Source organism: Salvelinus alpinus, chromosome 36 (genome assembly GCF_045679555.1).
Source record: "Salvelinus alpinus chromosome 36, SLU_Salpinus.1, whole genome shotgun sequence".
Lineage (NCBI taxonomy): Eukaryota > Metazoa > Chordata > Actinopteri > Salmoniformes > Salmonidae > Salvelinus > Salvelinus alpinus.
Window position 1 is genome coordinate 12,396,605 of NC_092121.1, and position 26,564 is coordinate 12,423,168.

Here is a 26,564-nt window from a genome sequence, read left to right on the forward strand (position 1 = left end):
GAATCGAACCAGGGTCTGTAGTGACACCTATAGCACTGAGATGCAGTGCCTTAGACCACTGTGCCACTCGGGAGCCGAGGCAAGTGGTGGTCACACCAGATACTGACTGGTTTTCTGATCCATGACCCTACTTTTTTAAAAGATATCTTTTATTAACAAGTATATCTGTATTCCCAGTCATGTGAAATCCATAGATTAAGGCCTAATAAATGTATTTCAATTGACTGATTTCCTTAAATGAACTGTAACTCAGTAAAATATTTGAAATTGTTGCATGTTGCGTTTATATTTTTGTTCAGTGTATATGTTCTCTCTCAAAGAGAAATCTAATAAGCATTCATCAGATGTATTCTCTGCAGGAGCCCCAGCCTTGGTCAGCTAGCGTTACCTAGCAACCTATTTTACTACACCATCTGTGCCCCCGGAAATGAATATTCATTATTCTTCAATATGCATGTCTGTGTGCAGGTGATTGGTGTTCACAGTTACTATGGCATTCCTCAGACAACAGAGATATTCATCTCAGACAGAGATATTCATCATTCATATTTATGTTCAAGTCATATCTTGTCGCTATCTTTGGACCATATTAGTTCTATGCACTGCAAGTAGGCCTACATTTTAGTATAATTGTACTACGGTATCATATCCTCGTCATGAAGCTATGTTTTAATGACTTGACAATCCTGAAGGATATTGGTGGTGTCATGATTGACTGAAAATAAATGATGCAGCTGCTGGCTTGAAAAATAAGCACAGAATCATTGAAAAAAGTGTTGCATTCTGCTCTCTGCGATGTTACTTGGGGGACGTTTCCATTTGGAGCAGTTTGTAAAAGTACAGACAGAGCAAGAACAGCACATTCTCTCAATGCAGTCTAGCCAGAATGGAGAAGTGGGAGTGGGAAGGACACTCCATATTGGATATACATTTTTCAACATCTGACAGCATCCATCTGTCTCTGTTGTCAACCATGTCAAGTGGAGACAAATCCCAGTTCACCCTCTTCCACAGACTCATCACGCACACAAGTGGCACCATTCAAACCTTGAGCAGAAACAGAATATAGCACTCATACATAATACATCTTCATTAAGCTCACAGGACAGTAAGAATGTAAAAAGACATAAGTAAACACTCATGGGGACATTTTGCGCCTTGGTGTTGGGCAACATACACACAAGAGGTTTAGCCTAGATGTCTGGTATTCAGGAGAAAAGTTCCCCTTCATTATTAGGGCTTACCTCACAGTCCTGTCTGCTTCTTTCTGGGGATGCACTCTAGCAGCAATCCTTTGAATAAAACGGAGAAGACTAATACATATCCAGGTCACTCACAGCAACATGGAAGCTCTGGGGACGTACTACCACACATCTCGCCCTCAATCTGGTCAAGAAGTGGTGGTGTTATACAAGTGAACTGAAACTGTACTTTACTAAGTTACAGGGCTTTATAAAGGCTAAATAACTAAAATGGAGCTTGAATCTCAAACATACCCTTTTTATGTGTTATGTGTGCACAGAAGTGTAAGAAAGACAAGAGCTGAAACATCTTGAGGAGGGGAGGACAATCGGGATCAGGTATCTGTCTGCTTGAACTTCAACAATAACGGTACGGGATGGAGAGCTGGCCCAAGATCAGTTTTGTTTTATCTTTGCTCAAGCCATGACCAAGGGGTGCAGCCATGCAATACCTAAACGCAGTCTGCATAAAATCAGTGGCGGTGTTCTGCAGCCACCTGGCGGTAAGCAAAGACAAAGCATATTAACTCACTGGGTGCAAATAAGCGGTTCCTCTCCGAAACAGTAGACGGCGTGTTCTACGAAATCGTGTTTTGATCCGCAGTTATTTACCAGCGAAAAAAATAACAGACGCGATTTTGAAGGAACAAAGAAAGGAGGTCGGGGTGAGTTCATTTTCAAGTGTATATTCTTTCGATAGTTTTGCATTTTACTTTTTGAAAAGGTCAGATGGAGATCATTTCACAACAGAATAGAATTGTATTTACATTCAAACTAAATAAAATCAGCATTTACTTGCAAGCAAGGCTTAGCTAACGTTCGCTAGCTAACTGCTTTAGCGCCCATGAACGATATCTCCTGACCAGGGGAGGTTTTGTTAAGAGCCCCGACGCCTGCTCTGAACATTAACACGCATCGCTTGCGATACGTTTTTGGAAACTTAAGGAACGTATCATATCAGCGAGAAGTAATTGAAAGAACTAAAGGTTAAATTACTACACATTTTTTTTAGAGAGTTGGTGTTCCCACAAGGCCATATCTCTAGCTCTTGTTTACGGAAGCCAGACAGAAACATAGGCGACCACCTGTGCTAATGAGCTATCTAGCTTGCTTCGAACACCTGGCTGTGTATGCAACAGTGGGGAGGAAGTGTAGTTCTTCAACTGGAGAAACACAACTTCGGTGCAATACTCTAAGTGTTTAATTTGTATTTGTATAGTTTATTTCTCACTGATATGAACGGTAAGGGGTATATCAGCATATGTTTAGAAAATTGGTTTGAAGGAGTGGCTATTGACTTTATCTGAAAGTTAAAACACAGCGTCGGAATTGTAATTAACATGGAACCAAATGTGGGCGAATGTAACCGCTGAAAACCTTTCATATGGAAAAGGCTTTAAACTTCTCGACATTTTCCAACCATTGCGTCATCACATTAGCATTGTCGGCTAGATTCTCACACACTGGTATCTTGTATTTGCATCTGTCTCAAGTCAATTACTAATTGCAATTGGTTAGTAAATCAATCTAAGTGTTAAACGCCTGACGAAATTGACATAAACAAAATAAGTTTGATAGGCCGGTTTCAACCAACGTGGGGTCTACCGCCTCCTCCCATTTGCTAGAGGCTCTGCGTTTATGACCAGCTAAACTATACTTTCTTAATTTATGAAAGTAGAGATGTTGCTAGGGTTCTGGAGAACGTTTATGTATGCGCGTATGTATACGCGTTTATGTATGCGGTTTGTTTGCATTTTCTATACCGCCAAATTAGGTCCGGTCCATGAGTTTGAGTCGGATCTGCCTGCGTGGACGAGAGCTAGTCTGTCAGTATAGAACGTGCTTTAAATTAGTTTATTTCGTATTTTAAGGAAATTACACCATGTTTTGTATGCAGCCTACTGGTTACATTGAATTAATGAGCCAACAACAGTGTGAATCCTACTGTCTTGTTTCCCAGATGCCATAATCTTTCAATCTCTTGCACTGGGCAGCACTAGCCATTTTTGGCATTGTTATTATTATTATTATTTTCCTATAACAAGCTCAATGTTTTTATTACAGCACCAATGACGAGAATAGCTTGAAATCCACAATCCCTCAGCCAAGATGTCAAGTAAGTAGATATTTACAGTTGAAGTCGGATGTTTACATACACCTTAGCCAAATACATTTATACTCAGTTTTTCACAATTTATGACATTTAATCCTAGTAAAAATTCCCTGTTTTAGGTCAGTTAGGATCACCACTTTATTTTAATGTGAAATGTCAGAATAATAGAGTGATTTATTTAAGCTTTTATTTCTTTCATCACATTCCTAGTGGATCAGAAGTTTACACACACTCAATTAGTATTTGGTAGCATTATCTTTAAATTGTTTAACTTGGGTCAAATGTTTTGGGAAGCCTTCCACAAGCTTCCCACAATAAATTGGGTGAATTTTGGCCCATTCCTCCTGACAGAGCTGGTGTAACTGAGTCAGGTTTGTAGGCCTCCTTGCTAGCACACACTTTTTCAGTTCTGTCCACAAATTTTCTATGGGATTGAGGTCAGGGCTTTGTGATGGCCATTCCAGTACTTTGACTTTGTCCTTAAGCCATTTTGCCACAACTTTGGAAGTATTCTTGGGGTCATTGTCCATTTGGAAGACCCATTTGCGACCAAGCTTTAACTTCCTGACTGATGTCTTTAGCTGTTGCTTCAATATATCCACATAATTTTCCTCCCTCATGATGCCATCTCTTTTGTAAAGTGCACCAGTCCCTCCTGCAGCAAAGCACCCCCACAACATGATGCTGCCACCCCCGTGCTTCACGGTTGGGATGGTGTTCTTTGGCTTGCAAGCATCCCCCTTTTTCCTCCAAACATAACGATGGTCATTATGGCCAAACAGTTCTATTTTTGTTTCATCAGACCAGAGGACATTTCTCCAAAAGGTACTATCTTTGTCCCCATGTGCAGTTGCAAACTGTAGTCTGGCTTCTTTATGCCAGTTTTGGAGCAGTGGCTTCTTCCTTGCTGAGCGGCCTTTCAGGTTATGTCGATATAGGACTCGTTTTACTGTGGATATAGATACTTTTGTACCTGTTTCCTCCATCTTCACAAGGTCCTTTGCTGTTCGGGGATTGATTTGCACTTTTCACACCAAAGTACGTTCATCTCTAGGAGACAAAACGCGCCTCTTTCCTGAGCGGTATGACGGCTGCGTGGTCCCATGGTGTTTATACTTGCGTACTATTGTTTGTACAGATGAACGTGGTACCTTCAGGCGTTTGGAAATTGCTCCCAGGGATGAACCAGACTTGTGGAGGTCTACAATTTTTTCTGAGGTCTTGGCTGATTTCTTTTGATTTTCCCGTGATGTCAAGCAAAGAGGCATTGAGTTTGAAGGTAGGCCTTTAAATACATCCACAGGTACACCTCCAATTGACTCAAATGATGTCAATTAGCCTATCAGAAGCTTCTAAAGCCATGACATAATTTTCTGGAATTTTCCAAGCTGTTTAAAGGCACAGTCAACTTAGTGTATGTACACTTCTGACCCACTTGAATTGTGATACAGTGAAATAGTCTGTCTGTAAACAATTGCTGGACAAATTACTTGTCATGCACAAAGTAGATGTCCTAACCGACTTGCCAAAACTATTGTTTGCAAACAAGAAATTTGTGGAGTGGTTGAAAAACTAGTTTTAATGACTCCAACCTAAGTGTATGTAAACTTCCGACTTCAACTGTATGTCAATTTGTATTGAATTGGAGTGGCAGGTAGCCTAGCGGTTTAGGGAGTTGGGCCATTAAAGTCTCTGTTTAAAATACCTGTGCCGACTAGGTGAAAAATATGTCTGTGCCCTTAAGCAAGGCACTTAACCCTAATGCTCCTGTAAGTCGCTCTAGTTAAGAATAAGAACGTCTGCTAAATGACAACCCCAAAAAATGAAAGGGGTCCAAATGAAAATACTGCACGGATTCACCTCAAGCGTACAAATAGACTAAAAAGCGACATGGGTTGAGAATTTTCACCAGTTTAAAGAAATCTGTGACCTGTATTGTAAAAACTTATTAGTGAGTACATGGGACCAATATAACTGACATGTAGGTTTAGATACAGGTTAAACGCTAACTGCATTATAGAGCTTAATTGATACAGGGAGTCCAATTTACTCTTTTTGTTTTGTATGTCTAAACTTTGTCTTCACATTTATTTTACACAGAAAGGCCATCATATGCACCTCCCCCCACCCCAGCCCCCACAACTGTAAGTATCACACACCATCTAACACCAGTCCTCCCATTTTCTCCCAATGCCAGGGGAGTGGGTCTTCTATACAGTCAACAGGAGCTCAGTAATGTACTGTTGGGCTGCAGGACCGCACAGACATATTAGCTCGGGATGTTCTGTCAATACATTTGCAAGTATGTGGCGCACAGACAAACATTTTCCCTTCATCTAAATCACATGCTGCTATACATTTTGAACATAAATAGATGGAAGTAGAACTGGCCAGTTACCAGCTGTTTACCTCCCCCTTTGCTATCTTTTTATTTTGTGATCCTCCTATGACAGAAACAAGCCAATGACTATGCACTGCTTTTTTTTTTCAAAATGGCTGCTTTCGCATGACTATGCTATGCAAATCATTACCCCCAAAACTCCACTTTTCATTTTTTTTGGTCCCTCCCCCTTGTTTGTGTAATTTCTCATTTGTGTTTTGTCTCATTTGTCTCCATCAGCAAGTGCCCAACACCCCTGGGTTTGTGGGGTACAACCCATACAGCCATCTGGCCTACAACAACTACAGGCTGGGAGGGAATACCGGCAGCAACAACAGGGTAATGGTAGGACCAATGCCATCCAGGGCTACAGCCCAAGGAGTAAGGCTGGTTATTCCCTGAGTGAGAAAATGATAATTTGGAGAAAAGGGAATGAGTGTTTGTTACAAGAATAGAAGGGTAAAAAAATATATATATATATATATTCAACATGCAGGAAAGGATACTTTTTGGGGGGGATGGTAAATGGTACAACAAAAACAGCTGCTGGTCGTGGTCAAGTGAGGTCAGTAATTGCCCCAAAGTCCTCCTATAATCTTCTGTAAAACAGACACGATCATCTTACTCCAACTGATTTGATGCTCCGCTTGATGACCCACCAACCACATGTGATTGTTTGTTAGAAGTGTCACCAGCTCCCCTCATCTTGTCCCACTCCTTGATGCAAAAGCATTTAATGTTAGAGCAGTTGCCCCTCTGACATGCCCCTCCCCTGCTTGTACAGCCTGCTAGGGAGCAGCAGCATGTTGCCCCGTCCATCCAAGGCTCATGACTTGGCATGTCAGAGGTTCATACTGGTTGGTGTTTTAATCACAAGGCAGCCAATACTGATAGCAGTATTAATTTGAATTATAGCCCTCAACGCTGAGAGGGCAATAATGTGTCCTCTACATACCAGCTATGCATGAAACACTATCCCAAAAATAAGGTACAACATTTTGGAATGAGTCTCCTTAAGAGCTCCACTTAAAGCAGATTGTGTCATATTCAGTTGTGGCCCTGCCCCTTTTTCATAGTAGTACATAAGTGTTATGTAAGTGTTTTCTGTAATAAATATGTCCATTGGTTTGACCTGTTGATCTTTTCTTTTCTTTGGCTCTCTTTCCCAGAATTCCCCAGGAATCACTGTTCCCAAGCCGCCCAAACCGCCAGACAAGCCGCTGATGCCCTACATGCGGTACAGCCGGAAGGTAAGCAGGAAGGTAAGACACCCACGGTGTCTACTTTTACTGCTTGTACAGGGGGTCACCCAGCCAACCGTCTGGATGGCCGGGGACCCCACTGTTGATGACCCCTGGTGGTATGTTCCTCACATCTTAACCCCTCTGGATTGGAGGTCGGAGACAGCTATCCACCATCCGGATCCACTCCTCTTCAACACCTGTCTTCATTGTTGATTCTGTCTGTCCTTGTTTCTGTGTGACCTGTTGTGCTTGCTTTCCCTTTGTCTCCTCCAAATCAAATCTTTCTCTCCCTCTTATTTATATACATTTTCCGGTTTAGTTGCTGCTCTGTTTTGACCACGGTGCCTCCTTTTTGCCAGGTCTGGGACCAAGTCAAAGCCTCCAATCCAGATCTGAAGTTATGGGAGATTGGAAAGATTATTGGTGGCATGTGGAGGGACCTCACTGAAGAGGAGAAGCAGGACTACTTGAACGAATATGAAGCGGAAAAGGTGAGGACAGTTTGCAGTTGGGAGCTGCAGTTTTACAATGCCATAGCTATTTTGCCTTGGGTAAATAAGTCCAGTCCTTTCACTGAGATTTTATAACTACTGCCTCTCTATAGATTGAGTACAACGACTCCCTCAAGGCCTACCACAACTCACCGGCTTACCTGGCCTACATCAACGCCAAGAACCGCGCAGAGGCGGCTCTGGAGGAGGAGAGCAGACAGCGGCAGACCCGCGTTGAGAAGGGAGAACCTTACATGAGCATCCAGCCTGCTGAAGACCCAGATGGTAATGGCCCGGGGACTAGAAATTCTGTATCTCCTGTACCTTTTTCTGTTCATCCATATTGTGTGTATTGAAAGCCAATGTTTTTGTGTATCCTTTCCGTAGACTATGATGATGGGTTCTCCATGAAGCACACGGCCACCGCTCGCTTCCAGAGGAACCACCGGCTCATCAGTGACATCCTCAGTGAGATTGTGGTGCCAGATGTGCGCTCTGTCGTCACCACTGCACGCATGCAGGTCCTCAAGCGCCAGGTCCAGTCCCTCATGGTGCACCAGGTAAGCAAAGCTAGTGGAAAACACACACTGGACTGTAATCACACAATAGTCTGTTTTGACACTGTTCCTTTCCACAGAGGAAGCTGGAAGCAGAGCTGCTGCAAATAGAGGACCGGCACCAGGACAAGAAGAGGAGGTTCCTGGAGACTACAGACTCCTTCAACAGTGAGCTCAAACGGGTATGTGCCCCCACCCCACAGTGTCCAACGTGAGAATCACCTCATACAAAGTGCAACAGCTGATAGCCTGTGTCTTTTTTTTGTCCCAGTGAAGTTTGTTTACTTTTATCAGCAGCCGTGCTGTGATAGGTTTGTATTCTGTGCCACTCAGTAGCTGTTCAAGTTTGTCTTTGTCGCCCTGGTGTGTTGTACAAAAGTCTGATTTGTCGTAACTGCTCAAAGCTGCAGTGTCTAAAACTAGATGTGTTTGTCTGTGTGCAGCTGTGCGGTCAGAAGGTGGAGGTAGACATGGAGAAGCTGGCAGTAGAGATTGCTGCGGCAGAGGAGGCTGCTAGGCGGCGGGCGGAGGAGAGGGAGAAGGAAGCGGCGGAGCAGGCAGAGAAGGCTGCCCAGGAACAGCAAGAGCAGCAGCAGGCAGCGGCGGCCTCCACTTCGTCTACCCTGCCCATCACTGAACAGAACAACACCACCCCACCAACCGCAGAGACCAAGGAGGACCAGGGCAAGCCAACCCCTATGGAGACAGGTCAGTCATACCAACATCACACTAACTACAGATGGGGGCGCGCGCGTTATGGTTAAAGCATTTTCTCTATTGTTATTTCAGTAACTTGCTCTTTGGAGTAAGAAAAAGCCTGATACAAGTAGTGCTTTTATTGCAGTAACATGTTAACCGTTGTGGCATTCAGACTGTAATGATCATTGATCACAATGCTCAATCTACACAGACACCTGACCTACACACTTTCCTCCTTTCCTTCAGAAGAGACTCCTGCATCAGAGACATCTGAGACCCAGCCTGAGGCTGAGGGGGGCACACCTGCTGCAGAGAAGCAGCAGGGCCCGCCGGTGGAGAGCGTCACGGACGAGGGCACCAGTGACAGCACCGCCCCATCCGAAAGCAGCACCGGACCCCCTGCAGACCCCCCTGCTTCAGCTGAGCCTGCCCCAGAGGAACGCCCAGCCAGCCAGCCCTCCCAATAACATCTCTGTTGAAGGACACACCTCTCTCTGAGCACACCCTCTAACCTATAGACTAGGGCCATGTTTTGTGGGCACAGTGCTGCATATCAAAAATATTGGCATGTATAGAAGTGATTTCATGGGTAGAGATGTACATAATTTTGTACATCCTGTATGTTATTTGCGATGTCGTGCAACCCTGTGCCCATTTAAATTATGACCCTGTGATGTTCTTCCACCATCCCCACACTCGGTTTGTGTGTTTGACATTTCTATTGATCTTGCAATGGACCTCTGGATTCATACCACAAGCCAACCGTTCCTCTTTAGCTATTTGCTATTGGCGTTGATAGAACAGGGAAGGGCCTTGGCCTAATTTATTCCATACCCAATTGACAACGATTTTTACATGCTATTTTTGTTGCCTATTTTTATCTAACTTTTAGTTAGTAATCAATATGGTGTGGACTGTTAGTGATGGATAAAATTCAGAGTTCTTTTGAAATGGCCAGTCCTTGAATATCACCTATTATATCACAGCAAATGGATGATTGTGAACTGTTTTACATGAGCGGTTTGCAACTGCACAGCTGTGTCAAACCCTGTTGCTGTGTATCACCACGAGAAATGGTCATGAACCTCAGATAAAACCTCAACCTTTCAAATGACTGTTTTTACTTGAATTTGAATGATTTTAGTATGCCTCTGCGATTTGCATCTTTTTTGTACTGTCAAGCCTCTTGCCCAAATAAAAGTAATTTCTGTCTTTTGGACCAGTGGCTTATTTCAAATGTTTTATTGGGTTTCTCTAGATATAGGCTTACTGATTGCTTAGACTGCCTAGTCAGAAATAATAACTCAGCATTGTAGTTTTGATGACTCGACAATATATTATCAAACCTTTAATTATTTAAATTTTTTAAAAGTCTGACTTTTGGACTACAGCTGTAAGTAACATCTTGTTGACCATTGGGGAATGTGGTTGCATGCCTACTTTTCTTGCCTCATCGCCTTGTCTGCCGTCCATGCGTCGTCACACCTCTTTAAAAGAGGACGAGAGAACGCCAGACCGTCACAGTGTCGATATCAGGAATGATGAACAGCCGCGCGCTTTGCCTCTACGTCGTGCTCCTCTACCCGATCCCCAAAACATTGACGGAATACTCAACCAATACTGACTCGGAGTACGAGTTTGGGGATTACCGGGGCAAGTGGTGCATAGACGACCACGGTTTTGTGTATAGCATCGGGGAGGTGTACTATCCCAGTCCATCTGCTTGTCCGTGCACCTGCACTGAAGACGGACCCGTGTGCATACGACCCAAGTGTCCTCGCATTCATCCTCGATGTACACGGATTAAATACAAGTCCTGCTGTCCAGTGTGTGAGGCAGTTAGCAAAGTGTGTGTATATGGTGGCAAAATGTACAGAATATTCGAGGAATTCAGGGTGAGATTTATTTTTTAAAGAAACATAACTAAAAATATGTTCCATCTAAGTGACTGTGTACATTATCCAAGGTTAAGGTTGGATCTTGGAATTTATTATACTGTATTATACTCAATGTCAAAGCAGTGTTTTTTGTGTCTAGCCTGATGGTGAAGATGGGGACATTGGTTATTTATCCTCTATTGCATGAAAGATGTAGGCCTATTGTCAAGTATAATCATAACAGTACTCTCCATCAACAAGGGGTCATGTGGGGGTCAGCAGTTAAGATGGCATGATGTGACATTCATATGATCTCTTTAGAATTGAAAACAGTATTCAGGTATTACATTGATGCATGCTTCATATGTTTCTCAAGTATTATGCTTCCTTCCAAATGACAGGAGAACACGGAGTTTAACTTTAGAGAGAAAGAAAGTGAGTGTGGTAGAAAATATGTCAAAAGGTGTGTCTAACCTGCTGTTTCAGTTGTCACGCTGTGAGAGATGTCGTTGCGAGCCCAACAGGGAGGTGTACTGTTCCATCTCTGACTGTCCTGCACCACACTGTGTCAACCCTACATATGAGCCCAACCACTGCTGTCCTGTCTGCTACACTGGTGAGTTCACTTCTACAAACACACAACTTTCCAACACAATTAATGGTCTCTACCCAATGGTCTCTACCAAAACATACCATTTCTTCCACACTAGTTTACATGTTATAATGATAGGGTGGACATACACACACACAGATGTGTTCTGTATAATTTGACCTGAACATACAACACAAATATACAGAATCCATAAGCCTGGTAATATGTAACTCAAGCATTTCGCTGCACCTGCTATAACATCTGTGTATGCGATCAATAAACGTTGATTTGATGTCAACCATTAATAATTAGCTTTGCCACAGTGTGTGATATTGATTATAAAGACAGCTGCAGCTCTTCTTATGTAATGTTTACGATGGCAGTAGTTGGCTGCTGCCCCCAGTTGGAGTCTAAGGTAATCGATATCTTCAATGTTTCTTTAATCACTGCTCCACTGCACTGGTACCATATGTACTGTGCGTTCAACATGATATGTGCATCATATTCATATCAAGCTCAATTATTAGTTGGAGTCAAGCCAAGGAGTTTTGGAAATATTTCAAATATTTAGTCACTGATGTGGGATCCAAGCATCCTTAGAACTAAACTATGGAAATCTGCATTGCACAGATTACATAACTGAATTTAGACACTGGATAAAGAGGGATGCAATCAAACAGCTCGATAGTGCTCTGTCCAACACAGGAATAGTGACTAGCCCCCAGCCCGGTGGGATAGTGGGGCATGGGGCCAACCATCCAACAGCAGGCAGTAAATGAACAGCTTGTGTGTGTGCCGTATATAGTTCAATCAGTAAATCAATCACATGTATTTATAAAGCCATTTTTACATCAACAGTTGTCACAAAGTGCCTATACACAAACCCAGTCTAAAACCCCAAAGAGCAAGCAATGCAGATGTACACTGAACAAAAATATAAACACAACATGTAAAGTGTTGGTTCCATGTTTCATGAGCTGAAATAAAATAAAAAATATAGGACAAAACACACATCACAACAAGAAACCACAACCACACACACCACAACACTAAATAACACTACATAACACAACACAACACTACAATATCCAGCTACTTCGCAAACCCATTGAAGAGGAGTGGGACAACATTCCACAGGCCACAATCAACAGCCTGATCAACTTTATGCGAAGGAGATGTGTCATGCTGCATGAGGAAAATGGTGGTCAGATACTGAACGGTTTTCTGATCCACTCTCCCACCTTTTTTCATGTATCTGTGACCAACAGATGCATATCTGTATTCCCAGTTGTGAAATTCATAGATTAGCGCCCAATTAATTTATTTCAATTCACTGTTTTCCTTATATGAACTGTAACTCAGTAAAATCTTTGAAATTGTTTCATGTTGCTTGCATGTTCTTAAATAATTCCCTTTGTCTTCTATAATAAGTTGGAATTAAAAAAAAAAAAATGTTTGGTCTCCACACATTGGATTTTCAACATTGAAGAAGCAATTTTGTTTTTTGAAACTTAAGTTTACACTTTTAATTGAGAAAATAAAAACAAATGGCATGGAGTCAATTATTAGCACCCAAGAGCTAATACTTGGATGCACAGCCTTTGGCCAAGAGGCAGTAACTGCTGACAAACGCTTCTTGAAGCCTTCAATTAGCTCTTTTCTACTGGAAGTTTGGCCCATTCTTCAGCTGCAAACTGCTCCAATTCTGCAATGTTTGAGGGGTGCCTTCCACCAACTGCTGTTTTCAGATCTCGCCATATGTTTTAGATGGGAATCAGATCTGAACTCAACGCTGGACACTCCAGAACAGTCTAGTGTTTCTTCTTGAATGATTCCTGGGTGCTTTTTGATGCGTGTTTGGGTTTGTTGTCCTGCTGGAAGACCTACAACCTTCGACAGAGACCCAGTTCCTGTACACTGGGTTGTAACATTGGACTGATAATCTGTTGATTTCAGGATGCCTTGCACATGTTCAAGGCCCCCAGTACCAGAGGCAGCAAAGCAATCCCACACATTATTGAAACTCCCCCATGTTTGATAGCAGGAAGGGTCTTTCTTTGAATGCTTAATTTGGTCATCAGTAAAGATAGTGCTGATTTGTATTGTATTGGTCCACAGAACATTTTCCCCAGAATTTAGGCTTGTTTAAGTGGATTTTTGCAAAGTTCAATAGGCATTTCTTGTGTAGGGAATTATTTAAGAAAAGTACAAGGGTGCCAATTTATTTGCCACAACTATGTGTCTGCCTTTATGGATGTGTAAGTAACTCTACAAAGTATAGCATATTGGTGCTGCAAATGACAGTAGGATGATTTTAATAAGACTACAGAAGTTTCTCATTGCAATGCTGATAAAAAAGAGCACATTACGTACACAATTAACTGTCAAAAACGTATGCAATTCACATTTATGGTGACATCTGATATAACATCTATTTATTTTACATAATTTTTCTGCATCCTGCCTACAGGGCCCAATTGTTTTGTGGGCGACAGAGTGATCTCGGCAGGGGAGCGAGTAGAGATAGACAAGCAGACTGTGTGTTACTGCACCTACCGAGACGGCACCTGGCAGATGCACCCCCATGCCACCTGCGAGCAGCGCCCGCTGCCGGACCCCGATCTCAACCCCAGCCCCTCTGAGCCCCTCGGGGAAGACGAAACCAAGCAGATGGACAGGGACTTCCGCCCCAGGCTGGACTGGATCCCGTGAGCAGGCAGGAGGGTGGGTGTGAGAGGGTAATAGTGCGCCAAGGGGAAACCATGGGGCAGGTTGATTTCCGTGCCCTGCTGAGTGCAGTCTGCATAGGGCTTAGGGCCAGGGATGACCTACTACACCACATTATACAACCACAATAACATTACTAGCTCGTAGTGTTTGTGCAACATTATGTAAAACTTTGCACACAGGGACAATATATGGTGCACATTCAAGACAATACACAACTATAACATATAGTTCCGTGAAATTAATTTGTCTCCATTTTCCTTCACTTGCAGTAGTCTGGTTTTGTCATCAAAGGGCTGGTGTAAGTGGACACTTAGGGGTAGAGATGGTTGCAACATCCACCCTTTCATTAATCTCAGGTTTACACTAGTGCACATTAACATTGCTCTGTATACTTCTCTTTGACTACTGTTATTTCTTTACTAACATTGATATCCAGCTCAGAACGGTTCTAATGCTGAAATGGAAATGTTCCTTTTTCTGTATATAAATTGACTTGTAGTTCTATGTGTACCTTTGATGGACATATCAAATAATCAGGAACCGTATGTATCAAGCGTCTCAGATTCAAGTGACAATTTAGGATCAGTTTTGCCTTTAATAGATTACAACGAATACAAGATTACATGGATAAGGGGCCCTGACCCCAGATCAACACTCCTACAGAGACGCTTGATACGGACCCAGTTGAATGACAATGTCCCATCCTTATACTTGTTTACATGCAGGCAAGCTCCTACACCAGGGATAGGTTACCTTGTTCCTGGAGTTCCACAAGTTCGGTAGGGTATTGTTCCAACTAGGCACCACATTACCAATTGATCAGTTCAGTGATTGCCTAAATTCAACACACCTGGTCTTCCAGGTTAGTTAAATCAAAAACATGAAGTGGCTGTGGCACTGCAGGACCAGGGCGCCTACCACACCCTACACTTTTCCCTGGACAAGGATTCTATCGGATCTCAGGGCTCTTACATGAATATGTCACCTTTGTCTTGCCTTCTAGGTTTACCCACTTGGTAATTTTGTAAATATATATTATTTTCCGATACTACACGTACCCATCTCATTATTAAATACAATTTGTTTTTGTGCGGGCCTTCTTCATATCCCTCAACACAAACTTAATTTAGGCTCTTAGATGAGCAACCTCCTGCAATATGGATTTGTGTTTTCAGCCGTTTAGATAAATTTACCTCTGCTATCCATAATTTAGTCATCCATTAACAAGTTATCAAATATATCCGGACATGAACCACAATTCACTGGCCCCTTCTGACAATTTTTTGGGCTCCTGAATTGCACAGCTGTCTAAGAGACTGCATCTCAGTGCTAGATGCGCCACTACAGGCCATGGTTCAATCACGGGCTGTATCACAACCAGCCGTGATCGGGAGTCCCATAGCGCAGCGCACAATTTGCGCAGTGTCGCTAGGGGAGGGTAGGCAGTCATTGTAAAATACGAATTTGTTCTTTAACCGACTTGCCTAGATAAATAAAAGGTCAAAAAAGAATAGCTGTGTCAATAGTTGAATGTGCTCCTGTTCTTACACCCAGTGAGACTAAACAGACGTATACAGTAGATACTGTGTAGTTTGACACTGCGTTGGGATCTTGCAAACAGGACACTGACTTTACAACGGTTTTTATTGAAAACAACAAGCCAGGGTCAAGGATCACGCTATGCTGCCAGCATTTGAAGCAATCCTGGGCCACAGGTCTGCACATTCCTTGGCCACCGGTCCTGTGATGGCCGAACCTTTAACACAGAAGACAAATTTAGCCCACAACAAAAATGAGATAAAATAGTGAACAAGATGCCTTTGGCCTTGCATCAGTGTAGTAACATTTCACTCTTTGTAGACCTGCCACTTACAATGTGAACAAAAACATAGTTATGGAGCTCATGAATCCACAAGAAAACTAAATACTCAATTTGACTGCACCGTCTTGATTTGAAGATCCACACTTTACTTTGGTTGCTGACAAACAAATCACTACTGTTTCCAGGTCAATTCCTATAATGTTACCTACAAAATAACCCCACTTGGCATTGTAACATCAAAATATGACATGTAGCAGTGAGATTCTCTACCCAAGTGAACTTGAAAGGAATGGACAGGTGTGCATACCAATCCAATGTTTTTAAATCAATGACTGAGTGAGGACGTACACACTTACAGGAGAAAGGTAGTGAATCACACTGCCTTCATTATTTCACTATATCTAAATGTATTCAAAGGATGACCACTATCCAGTGAACACAAATGTTTCATCACTGATTGAGATTGGTCAGCCAAAATGAGACTGCCATCTCACCCACAGTGATGATCTTACTATACCCTTCTTCGACAACTCACCGAGCTACTGACCAGACAAAGCAAGTGCTTTTTGAAGGGGTGTCATTTATATTTCGCAACAGAGTATTAGAAAATAAAATGTACTACTCAAAATCCACATCCAAAATTAGTAAAGCACTCAAAGAAGCCCAGCCAAACATCCTTATGAAGAACCTTCATGATGGGCTGGGGGACCAAAGACTCAAAATCCCAACTCACCTTTCATTTCTCCTTTGACATTCACTATGACCCCTGCATTGTCTTCAAAGTAGAGAAACACACCATCCTTTCGCCGATACGACTTCCGCTGCCGTATCACAACTGCAGGATGCACTGTGGGAAAGAGGAAGACTATCAGAATCTAGCTACCTGACAACTCACATCGCTACACTGTTGATTTTCACCAGTCAGTTAAATGATTGGTCTGGGACTACTATTGTGGTGAAAACTACAAGTAATTTTAAAGATCAGTCAAATTACTATGCCAACCGCCTTAATCTCTTGATTAGCTAGTCCCAGTTCATCCTATTCTAGTAATTGAATACATAATGCAGAACACTCACCCTTTTTTCGGAGTTCTGGTTTGCCTTTCTTGACAGTGGCCATGACCATGTCACCCACACCAGCAGCGGGCAGACGGTTCAGACGTCCCTTGATGCCCTTGACAGAGATGATGTACAGGTTCTTGGCACCTGGTGAGAAAGGGGGAAGAAGATGGTTAATATATGACAGGATGGAGATGGTTCCACTGCCCAGGCTTGATTCAAGGTACAGATCCTTGTAGGCCATTTCAAGACAAGACAAGGTTGAACTACATGACATGTTTCATCACTGATTGAGATTGCTCAGCCAAAATGAGACTGCCATCTCACCCACAGTGATGATCTTTCTATACCCTTTCGACAACTTGCCAAGCTATTGACCAGACAAAGCAAGTGCTTTTTGAAGGTATATATTCTAACAGATCTGAATGTAACATACCTGTGTTGTCTGCGCAGTTGATGACAGCACCCACTGGGAGACCCAGCGAGATGCGAAACTTCGCCCCAGATGACCCACCACGTCCTGAACAAGAGAAGAGATTCCATTTAAGTAAACTTTGCATAGTGCAGAGACTGAAAGCACACTGCTTAAATCAAGCAAATATTATCCAAGTTGTTCCATCACGGATTGAGATTGTTCAGTATAGGTGACTGCCATCTCACCCACCAGTGATGATTACTATACCCTTCTTCGACAACTCACCCAACTACTGATCAGACAAAGCAAGTGCTTTTTGAAAGGGGTTCAACTTCACATTTTGTTATTTTCTTTTCAGATTTACACTACTGCCAAGAACATGCAGCCACAGCACTGTGGGAGGCATGGTAAAGTCACCATACAACCAACCCATAAGGCCTCAAGATTAGAAGTGACTTAACACTGGCTAACATTACTGCTTGCACTACAAAAAGACAGCCTATGTTGACAGTTCTACCCCTTGTCTAATGCGCCCAACCAGGGTAGCTTGCAAAGCAATTGGCCGATGTGTTGTTAGTAGGCTGCTGTAAGGTGATAGCTAGCTAGTTAGCAATTACTTGCATGGCCTGGAAGAACAGTTGGAGGAAACTAGCTAGTTGGCAAGGAAAATAACGTTCAATCACAGATGAAATCAGTGCCTTTGGTTAAATGTTTTGAAGTTAGAGTCCCCCTTTCTAAAGTTAAAACAATACACCGTGGCTCAACTTGGCTAGGCGGGGAAATCATTGCGAACACTGCACACGTAGCTAGTTAGCCTGGTGCTTCAGCGGTGTCCATGATTCGCAATCATGCCTTACTTTTAGTCAGAGACGCTATGCTACCACGCACCAGCTGTAACACCACTCAAAAATGTGTTCACCTGCCACTCATTTGTTGGACATTGTACTGGAATGTCAACTGTGCTTATACGTGAGACGGATTAGAACACACACTCACCAATTCATGTATTTTAGCTAACACGCCAAAAGCTAACCAGCTAAATGACACCAAAAATAGCTTCCGTAACAAGCGCCTAAAATCATCCCTCTGAATAATGCTCAGTCCTTCACATTTTCAAACCAATATGAATGACAATTATTCATAAAACGTCCATTATCCAAATAACATTATGTTCCTATTTTAGACATTCTGCAAACGGGTAGATGAATGTGGATTTTTCTTAACAAGTCTCTTACCTCTCTTAGACATTGCTGCAAAAGGGAAAGAGGAAGACGGAAACAGGAATCATGGGATATAAAGTTCCGCAGACATACCACAGACATTTTACGTCCGGTCGATTAAGCCTATATCGCCCTCTGGTGTTGGCAACAACAGCCTACAGGTGGCGGTCATAAACAACTACCAGAGCGTCTCTGCTTTCAAAATTAAAACAAAGTAAACATTGTGCAACTTCATGTGCAATTATTTACTAATTGTCCAGTCATGAATGGCAGGGGTCACACGTGGAACATTGAAGACAGTAAAGAAAAAATGAGGTGAGTGAAGACCAAGTGTGTGTATAAACTCTGGATGACTAACAGGGGACGCTGTATTGAAGCCACCTTGATACTCGTCAATTGTAAAAAAAAAAAAAAAAAACATTTGTTGATGTCTACATTCGTTTTTGACATTTTACAGACACATATTACAGACACCTTAATGCATACTTTTAAATTACATTAAGTGAGCTAAACATAAAACATATATGTAAAAAAACATTTTACTTGAAAACATGTAAATACTTAAATAAATGCAATTTTGTCCTTGAAACATTTAATTGAAATACTGTAGCATTCCATTCATTCCTGGAGGACTGCGCCTACTAGTAAGTGCCAATACGGCTTCAAAGCCTCTCAATGGCCAATACATAGAATTAGCAATCCAGGGTTTATATACACTATATACTGCAAAATTAGCAGTTTCTCTGGTTTTACTATTTATAGGTATGTGTTTGGGTAAAATTAAAAATGTTGTTTTATTCTATAAACTACTGACAACATTTCTCCCAAATTCCAAATAAAAATAATGTAATTTAGGGCATTTATTTGCAGAAACTGACAACTGGTCAAAATAACAAAAAAGATGCAGTGCTGTCAGACCTCGAATAATGCATGTTTATTCAGCGCATGTGACAAATACAATTTGATTTGATTGGACTCTAGAGCAGTCGATACATATTCTCTGGAGTGATGAATCATGCTTCACCATCTGGCAGTCCAACGGACGAATCTGGGTTTGGTGGATGCCAGGAGAACGCTACCTGCCCCAATGCAGTGCCAACTGTAAAGTTTGGGGAAGGCCCTTTCCTGTTTCATCATGACAATGCCTCCGTGCACAAAGCGAGGTCCATACAGAAATGGTTTGTCGAGATCGGTGTGGAAGAACTTGACTGGCCTGCACAGAGCCATGACCTCAACCCCATTGAACACCTTTGGGATGAATTGGGACGCCGACTGCAGCCAGGCCTAATCGCCCAACCTCAGTGCCCGACCTCACTAATGCTCTTGTGTCTGAATGGAAGCAAATCCCTGCAGGAATGTTCCAACATATAAGGGAAAGCCTTCTCAGAAAAGTGGAGGCTGTAATAGCAGCAAAAGGGGTACCAAATCCATATTAATGCCCATGATTATGGAATGAGATGTGTCGACGAGCAGGTGTACACGTACTTTTAGTCATGTAGTGTACATCATTGGTGAAGACAGATGGGAAAAGGCGAAGCTTATCTTTGTTGAGAACAAAATTCAAGAGAACAGAACTACTGTCGACATAAGGTGCACAATTCATTAGACACTTGCCATCAAAAAGTATCTATATTATGAGCAAAAGCGATATTTCCTGCTTATCTTTGAAGCCATTTCATGCAAGTATTTTATCTTTGTGATCGGGATGATAATTATAGCAGGTGTTGATAGGAAGAATAAGGATGTGGTCTGTGTGAGGGGGAAAAAGATAGTGGAGTTGGAGGAATAGTCTAACAGTAGGAAAGGAGTGAGGCTGGGGAAGATATCATGTAGGAGGGAGACATGGAGGGAGTGGATGATGTTACCTAGGAGGGAGGTATTGGCTAGGGTGAAATAGTGATTCCTCACGAAACCCAGAGAAACAAATATTTTGGTGATTTTCACGAAATGTGATCCATAGAATAGTCCTTCGGGGGAAGGATTGTTGACATATTTAACACTAGTATCTAAAAGCATAATTGAAAAATAATGAATCAAAGTTGGCATATTTCTGTGTTAAATCTAGCAGTTGTGAAACTGTGGAAAAATATACCTGCTCTGTCTTCACTGTGTTTCTTAACAGTTAGACAGTCAGCTAAACCCAATCAAATCCACAAAAGTTTGCGAACTGTCAAATTTGTGAACTGTGAAAACATTACAGAGAAAAAACAATGCTTTCCTTAAACATAATTACAATACAAACTCCATGATGGAGCTACGCGAACATGAATCAAAACAGATAGTTACTTGCTAGACAGACTAGCATCTTGCAGAAAGTTATGGTTTATATAAACATCAGCTCAGTTAATTACAGAAATAATAAATAGTTGCTAACATACAATATGCTGCTTTTACTTAACTAGCTACAAGACTAACTTAATGCTTAGCAAGGATTAAAGGAGTTTACAGGGGTGATATTGTTGCAGTTTTTAGAGGAAGCTTGATACATTTGTTACTGTTTCGTTCACCTACGTCACCATGGACTACTTTCATGCGATGACAAAGACGGCCACTAGATGGCGCCAATGCTTTCTTCAATAGTAAATAAAAACGGAATGATGGCGGTTCAAATGCAGTCCTTATGGGTGTGAATCGTTGGTTGGTATGAATTAATGTCACCCCTGGAAACTACTTATATAATTGTTTAGCTCCATGGTCCATCTGCAAGGTTTCTACTTTTGATGGGCATCCCAGTCATCAAGCCAGAGTCGCTGACTGTGTGTGTTGTCTCTTGTCCATTAGTCATGTGTCTTACTACACTGCCTAGTCTGATGTCACACAACCATAGCTGCTGGAATAGTTTGGGACTATTAAAGGCTGAGTGCACTACTTTTGTGAATTAATCTATTTTTCTAAAATAAAAACATATATATATATATATATATTTCATTTTATATAAGGAAAAAATTCCAGGGGTGCTGCAGCACCCTCATTACCCTACTTCCTGCAGCTATGCACACAATGCAAACTCAGTCAGATGATGCAGAATCATTTTTGATTTTTGCTGCCTCCCACAGGAAAAAAACTAAGTTGGCTACATTATGTGTTCACAGGCTCACACACTAAATTAATGTTTCCCCTAGGATAAAATAGGGCATTTAAAGGGGCATTTCTGTTTTGCCAACTGATACAGAATTTCATTATTATTTATCCTTATAAAACTTATTGGATAGACAAAATCTGTTGTTTAATGCTTTTTACCACTCAATCTACAACTGTATAAAGACAACTACCTCCCTTTTGTCTACATCCTAAAATCATTTTTACCAAATCAACTTTGCCTTTTTTCAATCATTTAAATGCTGTTGTCGATAATAGCTCATTGCAGCCAGTCATATGGCTTTCTCTATCTATTCATCAGAATCTTACAAAGACCTGTGAATGAGAGACTAGCTGCCCTCATAATGCCCACACATAGACCCCCACCTAGTTTCTCTCTCTCTCTCTCTCTCTCTCTCTCTCTCTCTCTCTCTCTCTCTCTCTCTCTCTCTCTCTCTCTCTCTCTCTCTCTCTCTCTCTCTCTCTCTCTCTCTCTCTCTCTCTCTCTCTCTCTCTCTCTTCTCTGAAGCGGGGATGTGCGCGCTAGAACAGGAAATGAATGCAGAGGCAGGCAAGCTGCGACCGGCACACACGCAAAGAGCACTCTCCCTCACACACATTCTCTCTCACACACACACACTGCCCAGAGCTCTTCCAACCAGAGCTGGAACCTTTCAGCCCCAGGTGAAAAGACAGAAAGCGGAGAAGGGGAGTGGAGGCCGGCCAGAGGAAGAAGAAGGAGAGGGCAGGGGGGGATCCGTGAGAAGAAAAGAGTGAAAGACAGAACAGAGCAACCTGTTAGTGAGATTTGGGACTCTGCTGAAGAAACCGTGGGAGCTGAGAACACAGGCTATAGGATGGTTCTGCTGTCCTCTTGCTCCAGGTACATTTTCTGCAAAAACCTTTTAACAGACAACTTATTTATGTGGTGATTGTTGTACCTTATCATTCCTTGTTACTCAGAAGTGTATGCTTTGCTTTTTTTTGCCATGGCAGTAATGTTGTTTGAGGGTTCTGTAGAGAAGTGGGACCTTTTTTTAACAAGCCAGGGGCGAGGGCTCTTATTCGAATGTATGAAAACAACACATGTTTAACATTAGATGCCCAGTGTGTGACTGCTGTTTGGCTGTTGTTGTCTGTGTTTGACCAATCACATACTTAGTGAAAGGGTGAAAGTTCACCATGGATGTTGTTGTGATTCTGTCACATGCGAATCACTCAGGAAAATTACGATTGTGTCACATGTTGATCTCTGAGAATGATCTTGTGGTGTTTGGTCAACACCCCAGTGGTCATGACTCATATTCATATCTAAACCTTCATCTTCAGGTTTAATTTTTCATCGCTTTCTGTGGCTAATCTCAGCATTTGATTTTTATGACAGCCATACATTCAGAGATAGTATGGGTGTCCCTTTATATTCCTCTCTTTCTCTGTTTTGAGTGTGTTGTTGAGTGTGTTGTTGGGTGTGTTTACAGGACAGGAACATATTGAGTGTATGTGTCCCTGGAGCGCTCACACTACATTCCTGCTCCTGCCTGGTTGGGGTGGGTGTGGAGGGAAAAAGGGTAGTGCTGCGGGCTCGGTTATACACATACAGGTGCAGGATCTTAATTAGATCCCTTTTTTGTTGCTGGGAGTGTTCCTGCACCGCAGGAAATGCAGATGAGCTTTACATACATTCACTGAAAACACACTCTCTCACATAGGGTTGTTTTAACAGTATTAGACTTTTCATGTAGCCTACATTTGGCCAGCTAATACCATAACCACCAATCAAGCAACATTATGGACTAAACTTTCAAGTCCTGTTGCTGCAGGATTAATTTTCTGTGACAATATAGTTCAAATAAAGATCCTACATCTGTACAGGACACATTCCAGCAAGTCCACCCTCCCTCCTACTGAGACACTTCTCTGTCTCACAAACACCAACATCACTTTGTTCAGGTGTTTTGGTGAATTTTTGAATGGCAGAAATGAACCATTGGTTGTGGCTACTTTTATCTATTTAACAAGGTAAGTCAGTTAAGAACAAATTCTTATTTACAATGACGGCCTGGGAACAGTGGGTTAACTGCCTTGTTCAGGGGCAGAACGACCTTTGTTTTTTACCTTGTCACATTTCGGTTACTGGCCCAACGCTCTAACTACTAGGCTACCTGGTTAATGTGGTTGTATTAACCACCATCACTGCTTTTCTCCTGAATCCTTAAAGCTCTAAGATTATGTGCTGTTGTTCTGCCTTGAGCTCAGCATAGCCTTATTTGAAAGGTTAACAAAATAAGAGAATAGAGAGCAGTTCTAAATTTGGAACAAGGTTTAGTGTCGAGGCCTGGGAGTGTGGAGCGCCACAGTTCAGAGGTGTCCCATATTTGCAGGGGTAAGCTAAGCAGTGCAGCCTTACTCTTTTCCATCCTGGACATCCTGTCAGGAACCAGAGACACTGAGCGAGGTCAAAGGGAGCTCAACCAGAGGAAAAAGAGGTTTCCGTATTTAAACACAGGCTGAATGGGATCTGCCTCCTCCAATTGTTCTCTCTTTTCATCAGCCTTTTTGAGTTGGAGGGTGTTCCTCAACAGCATAGATACCAACCCAGCAAGGATGTTTGTTGAGTGTTAGATACTGTATTTGTTATTTCGAGTTCTGAGCAAGTGTTAAGACATTAATGCTACAACAGACTCTTTCTGAACACAAAAAGTCTACAATCACACTTGATAAAGTTATGAAAACATTGTGCATTGTAAGAAATATATGCATGTGTGTGATTGAAATGGTACAGTGAAAGGCAAGAACAATGTACAGAATCTGTTCTGAAAACATTTTATAAACATTTTGGGAACGTTTTGAGACCCAGAAAAAGTTTGCTGGGACGGGCACTCTTTTCTGACTTGCACTGACATGATGAATCACTGCATTGAGCATATCGATCATTCTTCTCCCTTTCTGTTCTTTCCCAGAGGGAGGGAGTCACTGAAATGTTATTAAGTCGTCAAACAGGTTACTTTTCTCTACTAGAAGCGCCCTAGTTCAATCCTATGAAACTCTGCATTTTCACAAAGCCTTATTTGTTATGTCATGTTACGAGATATGGATACATGAGCAGTGAGCTTGGCACTGAGAGTTTGTGTGGCTTTATCTCTGGAGCCGGGCTAGGCGCTCCCTTCTGGGGTTTCTGTTCCTTTGGTAAACCACAGGATTGCCATTCCGGTGGGCTAACTCCCTCCTTCTGTTCAGTGTAGAAGGAGGCTGGGCTGTTCCGCTCTCTCCGTCTCCACCCTCTGCTCTCTCGGGCTGTGGTGGTTCTGCCCTCTGCAGAGGACCCACTCTGCTATTCGGGCATGCTGGAGCAGGTTGTCAGTGATATAGGGAGGATGGCTCGGCTGCTACAGATGTAGGTCTGACTCTGAACAGATAATCCACAAAATACCCCCAAGGCCTAAAAATGACTATGGAATGGTGTAGGCTATTCAATTGAAATGCATTGCCTTGCACTGGAGGCCCATCTAATATGTCATCCAGTTTGTTAACCAGTTTTGTTGTTAGGTTGGAGTGAATGATGGGAGTGGCTTTCAAGTTCTATGCAGAGGTGGAGCCGGAAGGGGCCCGTGTTTACAGTGTAAACAAAGTAGAGAGGGATAAAGGGAATAGCCAGCCAATTATTTTTTTCTCTTTACCCCTTCTCTATCTTTCTCCCCTCTCTCTCTTTATCTCTAAACCCTCTCTCTCATTTTCTCTTTCTCTAAATTCTCTCATCTCTCTTTCTTCCCACTGCAGCGACAGACACAGAAAGGATATACGTATCACATGACTAGCCCTGCCTTGTCCCCTCTCCCTCCCCAGAGTTATTTTTGATTGTCAGTCCTTCGTCACTGGTTAATTACCTGAGCAGTGAGCACATCTGATCACGTAGTAGAATCAGGTTAGACCAGAAATACAAGCCAGACACGTTGTAGCATTGGCAGACGTGCTCCGTGGGCTGTTCTACTGGTCTATGGGAATTGCTCAAGCTGCACTGTGTTGTTCTAAGAGAATATGGGTGCATAAGACAAATCTATTGAGAGGAGACACCTGTACAAGAACATGCTGTATGCTATGTAGTGTTAAAATACACTGTCATTATGTTTGACTACTGGTATTTGGGCCTGCACACAATGGCAAGCAGTAGGCAGAGTGTCAGTCATTAGTAATAATGAAGATAGCCGTTCAATCTACCTGCAATTGAGAATACTGACATAAAAACATAGAACAAGCATACAAATGCAATGTATTTTCATTTTCAGTGTTGAAATAGGTAAATTCCACCCTTTCCCTTAGGTTAAAAAGAGTTGTGTTTCCTTGAGTGGTAGACAGTATGTGGTTTAGCGTTGTGGTCTGAGATAAGAGAGACATATATGTGTGTGGGTGTATGTCTGTGTGATATTCTTAAGATGTGAGAGAAAGAGGGGTCACTTGATTTCTATGACGACATATTTTGACTGCTCTAAATTGGCCTTGAGGAGAGAGGTCAACTCGTTCTCACTTTGACACGTCATGGTAAGCTACTCTTAGACAAGACCAAAACAGGTTGATGTCAGAATGGATATGTAATTTTCCTATTGTGTGTGAGGTCTGTTTATGCACATGTGTGTGTGCATTGTATGTGCATGCATGTGACCTTTCAGCTGATCTAAGGTCAGTTTTGAGCCCTAAGGATTACAGTTAGTACTAGGGTATTTATTAGTGTAGGGTATGCTGCTCCCAGATCTATGATGAGGAACGACTTCCATCGCGAGCACATCCTGTTTCATGATGTCTGGCCCGCCACGGACTGGTCGGTGTTATGATATATTTTGTCATGTTGCTGAGAACGACACTACTTTTACCTGCTTCTCTCTTTGTGTACGCCCCATCCCAGCCAGCCCAGCCAGCCCAGCCATCCCAGCCAGCCCAAAGAGAGGATGGAACTACCACTAAACTGTCACACTCGCAAATCAAGCAATGCAGATATTCATTAAAGTCCTAAAAATAAGGGTTAGCCAAATGATTGACTGGGACAAACAAACA

At 42.3% G+C, this 26,564-nt stretch overlaps 4 protein-coding genes across 21 annotated transcripts in view; 3 read left to right on the forward strand and 1 right to left on the reverse strand.

Annotated features, from left to right (window-relative positions):
- The first annotated feature begins 1,782 nt into the window (after positions 1–1,782).
- Positions 1,783–9,944, forward strand: LOC139565155 (SWI/SNF-related matrix-associated actin-dependent regulator of chromatin subfamily E member 1-like). 15 transcript variants are annotated; one of them, XM_071385290.1, is made up of 12 exons: positions 1,785–1,906; positions 3,306–3,357; positions 4,493–4,633; positions 5,455–5,498; positions 5,975–6,115; positions 6,904–6,996; positions 7,338–7,469; positions 7,583–7,754; positions 7,857–8,029; positions 8,107–8,208; positions 8,470–8,734; positions 8,972–9,944. In XM_071385290.1, exons 5-12 carry the CDS (start codon positions 6,077–6,079, stop codon positions 9,190–9,192), a joined length of 1,197 nt encoding a protein of 398 aa, XP_071241391.1. In that variant the 5' UTR covers positions 1,785–1,906; positions 3,306–3,357; positions 4,493–4,633; positions 5,455–5,498; positions 5,975–6,076; the 3' UTR covers positions 9,193–9,944. The 15 variants fall into 15 exon arrangements, with proteins under 15 accessions (XP_071241377.1, XP_071241381.1, XP_071241382.1 ...); XM_071385291.1 differs by lacking the exon at positions 1,785–1,906 and adding an exon at positions 2,352–2,483 and having other exon boundaries at positions 5,975–6,073; positions 6,904–6,984; XM_071385276.1 differs by lacking the exon at positions 4,493–4,633 and having other exon boundaries at positions 1,783–1,906.
- Positions 9,945–10,208: 264 nt separating this feature from the next.
- LOC139565163 (von Willebrand factor C domain-containing protein 2-like) lies at positions 10,209–15,013 on the forward strand. The gene is made up of 3 exons (XM_071385300.1): positions 10,209–10,620; positions 11,089–11,218; positions 13,665–15,013. The coding sequence occupies exons 1-3, from the start codon at positions 10,264–10,266 to the stop codon at positions 13,904–13,906; spliced, it is 729 nt and encodes a 242-aa protein (XP_071241401.1). The 5' UTR covers positions 10,209–10,263; the 3' UTR covers positions 13,907–15,013.
- Positions 15,014–15,550: 537 nt separating this feature from the next.
- On the reverse strand, positions 15,551–18,578 carry LOC139565168 (large ribosomal subunit protein uL14). Its single transcript, XM_071385316.1, has 5 exons — positions 18,456–18,578; positions 17,242–17,325; positions 16,824–16,952; positions 16,480–16,593; positions 15,551–15,680 (listed from the first exon to the last, which is right to left on the reverse strand). Exons 1-5 carry the CDS (start codon positions 18,466–18,468, stop codon positions 15,598–15,600), a joined length of 423 nt encoding a protein of 140 aa, XP_071241417.1. The 5' UTR covers positions 18,469–18,578; the 3' UTR covers positions 15,551–15,597.
- A 3,495-nt stretch (positions 18,579–22,073) lies between these two features.
- LOC139565150 (rho GTPase-activating protein 27-like) overlaps positions 22,074–26,564 on the forward strand; it is a 29,406-nt gene continuing 24,915 nt past the window's right edge. For 2 of the 4 annotated variants that reach the window (XM_071385264.1, XM_071385267.1), the window contains exon 1: positions 22,075–22,401. The gene's annotated coding sequence lies outside the window, so the exon portion shown is untranslated. Of the gene's footprint in view, positions 22,402–23,424; positions 23,538–26,564 lie in introns of those variants that run through there. The other 2 variants (XM_071385266.1, XM_071385265.1) reach the window with 2 other exon arrangements.

Coding starts and splice junctions, on each gene's coding strand:
- LOC139565155 (XM_071385276.1), top strand. Junction 7,470..7,582: donor ACGAATATGAAGCGGAAAAG/GTGAGGACAGTT, acceptor GCCTCTCTATAG/ATTGAGTACAACGACTCCCT. Junction 8,030..8,106: donor AGTCCCTCATGGTGCACCAG/GTAAGCAAAGCT, acceptor TCCTTTCCACAG/AGGAAGCTGGAAGCAGAGCT.
- LOC139565163 (XM_071385300.1), top strand. CDS start 10,264: ATGATGAACAGCCGCGCGCTTTGCCTCTACGTCGTGCTCCTCTACCCG. Junction 10,621..11,088: donor GAATATTCGAGGAATTCAGG/GTGAGATTTATT, acceptor CTGCTGTTTCAG/TTGTCACGCTGTGAGAGATG. Junction 11,219..13,664: donor CTGTCCTGTCTGCTACACTG/GTGAGTTCACTT, acceptor TCCTGCCTACAG/GGCCCAATTGTTTTGTGGGC.
- LOC139565168 (XM_071385316.1), bottom strand. Junction 16,953..17,241: donor CAACTGCGCAGACAACACAG/GTATGTTACATT, acceptor CTTTCTCACCAG/GTGCCAAGAACCTGTACATC. Junction 15,681..16,479: donor TGTCAAAGGAGAAATGAAAG/GTGAGTTGGGAT, acceptor TCTGTGTTAAAG/GTTCGGCCATCACAGGACCG.